At 29.1% G+C, this 6000-nt stretch overlaps 1 protein-coding gene across 2 annotated transcripts in view; it reads left to right on the forward strand.

Annotated features, from left to right (window-relative positions):
• Nucleotides 1-3719, forward strand: part of LOC130666773 (homeobox protein SIX2-like) — a 28960-nt gene extending 25241 nt beyond the window's left edge. The window contains exon 5 of one of the 2 annotated variants that reach the window (XM_057468031.1): nucleotides 2148-3719. In XM_057468031.1, coding sequence (XP_057324014.1) covers nucleotides 2148-2338 — 191 coding nt within the window. In that variant the 3' untranslated portion in view covers nucleotides 2339-3719. The remainder of the gene's footprint in view (nucleotides 1-2147) is intronic. The other variant, XM_057468030.1, reaches the window with a different exon arrangement.
• Nucleotides 3720-6000: the final 2281 nt, after the last annotated feature.

Below are 6000 nucleotides of genomic sequence, written 5' to 3' on the forward strand. Positions count from 1 at the left end.
ATAATTGTCTATATATGATTAGATCCAAAAATTGGCCAGGTCTGATCATACATAACTTGATCTGTTTATATATGAACAGATATGATTATATATAATCATGCATGAACGAATATAGTCATTTTTAGAATCTCATTTAGAATATCTGTAAATTATTAGTTAAGTAAATTAAGTAGGATTTATTGTCTTCATCAATATAAATGTCGGTTAAAATTAAATAATAAAAAAAAAAAAAATTCTTATCCGTTGACTGCTATTTTACTACGAGGTCACCCGTCCAATTAATGACCCACGCCGATGCTGCTCAACTTTGGTTATTGATGGATTGTAGTCTGATCCTCTAGTCTATTCTACACTTATAGTTAATAAAAGTTTATGGCATTACTTAACTCAAATAATCAAATTGATACTTTATACTTTTAAATTGCTGCCGAAACCTTTGAACATTTTTTTAGTATTGGGGATTTAAGTTTGATTGATAGTTGACAAAATAAAAATTTGATAACTTTGATATTAAAAAATTGTCATATTATTTAATATATATATATATATATATATATATATATATATATATATATATATATATATATATATACATATATATATGTATTTAAATATTTATAGATGTCATATCAATGAAATCTGATCAGATTTAATCATACATAGACATATATAACTACATATAGGATTATATCAGTCACGTCTGATCAGATCTAATTATATATAGGCCTATATCTAATTATATATGAGTTTGTATCAATCATGTCTGATCAGATCTAATCATGTATAAACTTATATATGATCATATACGGGGTTATAACAGCTAGGTATGATTATATCTAATTATATAGACTCATATATAATCATATATGATTAGACAAAATCTTTTTTCATCGGGTCTACCGTGATTCCAGGGTGATTCAAAACCATCAGGGATAGTATATATTAATATTAATAATTGAGTAACTTACTGAAAGAAATTTCAGGTTCACTGTTATTATTGTGATTATTAGTATTATTATTATTTTTGTTGTTAGACTTATTATAATTTCCAATTATTTTTTTACTCAATTCACTGCTACTTCTTGTATTCTCCCACTAAGAGTCAGATGTTAAATTTTCCAAATATCTTTGTTTTTTAACTTTATAATAAGAATTTGAGTCAGAGGAACGTTCACGAGACATGGTGATAAATTAAAATATTTTTGCAGGTTATATTTACCCTTTATCCAAGTAGACAGTACACGCTCCGACGGATCATTTCCAAAGCTTGGTGTAAAGTAATGAAACGAGTAGACCAAGGCACGGACCAGATTTGGCCCGATGGTCTCTACAAGGCTTGGGGGTAATAAATTCGAACCATAGGGCCTAAACTCGGACCATGTCTGGCCGTATGGTTATCCCCAAGGCTTGAGAGTAACAAAATAAACCATAGGACCTAGTCTGTTCCCATAGCCACTTCCTAAGGCTTGGCAAATTACAACTGGCCCAAGGCTCGGCCAATTGATACCATTGGTGATTCCTTCCTGGGTAGTTACAAAGATAATAGCGATTCTTGGTGAAAGCCGCCAAATAACGAGAAATGTGACTATCTAAACATAAAACTTTCAGTTTCTGATTAACTATAAATTTCAAGTTTTTACCAAAAGGCCAATTTTGTAAGAAATTTGATTTTCCATGAAATTTATATGATAAAAAAAGAAGTGATAATATCTTGAAAAATTATCTTTTTTAGAACAAAATTGCAATTATTTCAGTAACTATTAACTTTACGTTATTTTATTATAGAACCTTTTTTGTAGAGAATTAAATGTGCGTTCAAAATAAGTTGGAAAATAAATTTTAAACAACTTCTAACGTTAGCAGGATTTGGCGAGCCTAAGATATCGACCTAAAATTTTTTTTGTTTTCCGAAAAATTTTTTTTTTGTACAAAGAAAAATATTTTTGGTATTAATAATGAAAATTTAAAAAAAGCGGATTTTCGGTCCACCCTGATGCACACAGACAAATAAAAATTAGTATATATTATGAAAATGAAATCATAATTTATATTTTAAATTGATGAATATAATTTTAAAATCACTTAAAATAAAAAGTAAATTAATTTTTATTTAATAACGACTTTAAATATTTTTTATTTTTGTTTAGGCAAAGATGTAGAACAAAGTTCAATTTATTATTCAACTCACTCCAGTATGCATCATCAGTATTATCAGCAAAATCACCATCAGGCAGTGGCTAATGGTCATCACCATCATCACCATCATCATCACCACCATCAACAAGACATGCCATCGGCTTATGAAATTATGCTTCCACCTACTCAGCATTCTATGTGACCCATGGAATATGGCAGTAACCGCGAGGATCAATTTCATCATTGCCAAAGTTTATGCGATGATATTGTAGCTCGCGCTCATTCTTTCGCTTAGTGAATGAAAAGTTTTTGAGATCTCTCTATTGATTTTTAAAATCGAAAAGAAATCTTTAGTTTATGAATAATAAATCAAAGATTACATTTAGTCTTAAACCTAAAACATGCTAATGTTATTTTAATGAAATCTATTTTATTAAATAAACGTACTTGGGTGATTCGTTTGGAGCGACTATTTCTTTTTCACTTCCACTCGAAATTATTGTTATAGACATTGAAAAAAAAAATTCCTTGTAAGTTTCAGCCCTTAACTTTAATTTTAAGTACTTATAATTGATTTTGAAGTTTTCCCATTTAAAATACATCGGAAAGTTAAGATTTTTTTTCAATTCTCTATAACTCAGCATTTTAACTTATCAAGTCGCCGTTTGCGGCATTTTGTAGATGATTTACTACTCTTCAAAGTCTCCTTAGTAATTTTACTGGGACTCGGAAAAAACAATTAGAGTCCGAGTAAAACTACTAAGGAGACTTTTGAAGAGTATTATATTATTTACAAAATGCCGCAAACGGCGACCCGATAACTTAAAATGCGGCTGAGTTATAGAGAATTGAAAAAAAATCATAACTATCTTATGTATTTTAAATGGGAAAATTTCAAAATCAAATATAAGTACTTAAAATTAATATTAAGGGCTGAAACTTGCAGGGATTTTTTTTTTCAATGTCTATAACAATAATTTCGAGTGGGAGTGAAAAAAAAATAGTCGCTCCAAACGAATCACCCTAATACGTACTTAAAAATCAATAATGTGAAGCAAATTTGACAATTTTCAATATTTTGATTCAGCCATGGAAATCTATAAATTCCTAAAACAGATGAGAATCCCTACATACTAAAATTATACGTGAATTAATGTAGTATTTCAATTATTATAAACTAAATTATTAATATTATAACAAAAAACAAAAAAATACACAAGTATAAATATGTATGCTTTTGCATACATATACGTAAATATGAAGGAAAAAAAATATTTATTAAGCATGTATAGAAATTCTGATTGATAAACATACAATATAAGAGATGTAAAAATGATTGATCTGAGTTATTATAATATTGTAAATATAGTTTGATGTTATGTATAAATGTTACTAGATTGTGTAAGTAATGTAGATAAAAAATTTACTATGTATTATCACAATTCAGTTTCTAATAAATAGTGCTTAGTCATTTAAATTGATAAATTTGTTAATAAACATGCAATTTAACAAAAGCTTGTGCTATAGCTAAAAATATTTTGTGGGCAAGGGGCTCTGGTTAAATATTGCGATTCAAAGTTTATCAAAATCAATTGAAAATTTCCGATTTAAACAATTCAAATATTATCCTGGGAAAAAAAAAGTTATATATAATCAGATATAATCATATATAATTGTATAAAATTCTATATAATTTTATATAATTATATATGATTATATCTACTATATTAAAAATTTTCATGTTTAATTATACATAAAAATATGTATGACCACATATTTATATACATAATTTTATGTAAATATATATAATTATATTATTTTATATATTATCATACATATTTATACATTCGGTCGAAAATTTTTTATTAAATTTTATATAATTGTATAAAATTTCATACAATTGAGTTCTAAGAAATTCTATCTAATGGTAATTTCTGAGTGAATATTAAGCTGTGCGAGTGGAATCATAATATTTTTCGAAATAATTTAGATACGATCGAATAATGTAAGATTACTCGGAATAACTGATTTTATAATGATTTATAAAATTTTATGAAGTCTAAAAAATTTTTTAATTTACCGCATTCATAAAAGTCATAAAGTATACAAAATTTTTTTTAAATTTCTTACAAGTAGACCAATAAGACCGAAAGCAGGATGACAGCTAAAAAATTTTGAAGTTTCAACAATGAATTAAGTTATAAAAAACTGAGATATAAAATTAAAAAATTTTAGCGAAGTTTAAAAAATTTTAACTTCTCATTTTTTTACATTTACCAAAAGGAAATCGGCCCCTTAAGAAAAAAATTTTCAAATCCTCAGTTTCTTTTACTTGTTTTACTTTTTTTTTACTCCCTTGCCAAGGATTTGACCTTAATTAGTTCTGTCCATTGAAAATAAAAAATTTAAAAATGTGGAGCAAAAAGGGCCCCCCCCTCAAAAAAATTTTATAATGTGAGTTTTCCAGCTTGTTTCACTTTTTTTTCCTTCTGCTGAGTTTTCGGTGTTGATTTGCTGTCTATTGAAATTAAAAAATCTGTCTGTCGGTTGACCCTGCGGACCAGCCCCAAAACTTCTCGCTGTTTTCGAGCTTCTTGAGCTCGAAACATTGTTGTGAATGCATTTACGAGTTCTTCGAGCTCGAAAATACTTTTGTGTGTCATTGTTTTCGAAAAAACCGTTTTTTAGCATTTCTTTCTTCAACGATATTTCACGAACGAATTAACCGATTTTTATGATTGAGGCAATTTTAAAGATATTCATAAGATACCGTTTTTTAGCATTTTTCCTCTGACAATATCTCTTGAATTAATATATCGATTATGATGTTTAAGGTGGCAATCGTCGCATTTTATCGGATTGTAGAGCTAATTGAATTTTGAAAACGTTTGATTCAGTCGTTTCAAAGATATTCGTAAAAAACTGATTTTTAACATTTCTGTCTCCGACGATATCTCTCGAACGCATAAGTCGATTTTGATGTTCGCGGTGGCGATCGGCGCGTCTTATTGGGTTCTAGATCTCATTAGATTTTGAAGTTGATCGATCGAGTTGTTTCTAAGAAATTAAAAAAAAAACTAAAAAAAAAAAATTTTTTTTCCTTAATTCTCAATTATTTCCGGGTCTACTCAATGAAATGATCTAAAATTTTCAGGAAAGTTGACGGCCAACAACCTCTTTCGATTGCCGCAAGAACGATTTGAATCGGTTGATTAGTTTAAAAGTTATGAAAGGTTTACTACATACACACGCACACACATACATACAGCCATTCAGACATCATTCTTAAAATAGTCAGAATAGCTTCCTAGGACCTCAAAACGTCGACATCTGATGAAAACTCGATTTTCGAAAATCGGGGTGAAAACAATAATTTCCTGAATTTTTGGAAAATCATCGATTTTCTTAGTAGGAAGTTAAAAATCCTGAAAAGTTGGGTAAAACGGGTCCCCAACAAAACTCAATAACCATTTTGCCCCTCCCCTCGCCTCAAACAATTTTCATGTTTAAAATTTTGAGGAGCCCATTTGGCCCCCTAATAATTCGAGGCATCCAACATTTTAGGGTGTCTATTTTGCTCCTCTCCCTTCCCCTATATATATAGCTAATAACACCGAATGGTGTGTAAGATAACACTCACTCCGAGTTAAAAGTACACCGTGCGAGCGACTAGCGAAAAAATCGTTAGCAACTAGCGAAAAAATTGCTTCTAGCAAGCGATTTTTAATCGCTGCCTGCTAGCAAAAAAAAAACGCTAACTGCTAGCGAAATAATCACTTGCAGCTAACGATTAAAAATTGCTAGCTGCTAAAGAAAATAATCGCTAGCAGCTAGCAGTAAATAAGCAGGGATGCTTCACGGACC

The sequence above is a fragment of the Microplitis mediator genome, chromosome 4 (assembly GCF_029852145.1).
Source record: "Microplitis mediator isolate UGA2020A chromosome 4, iyMicMedi2.1, whole genome shotgun sequence".
Lineage (NCBI taxonomy): Eukaryota > Metazoa > Arthropoda > Insecta > Hymenoptera > Braconidae > Microplitis > Microplitis mediator.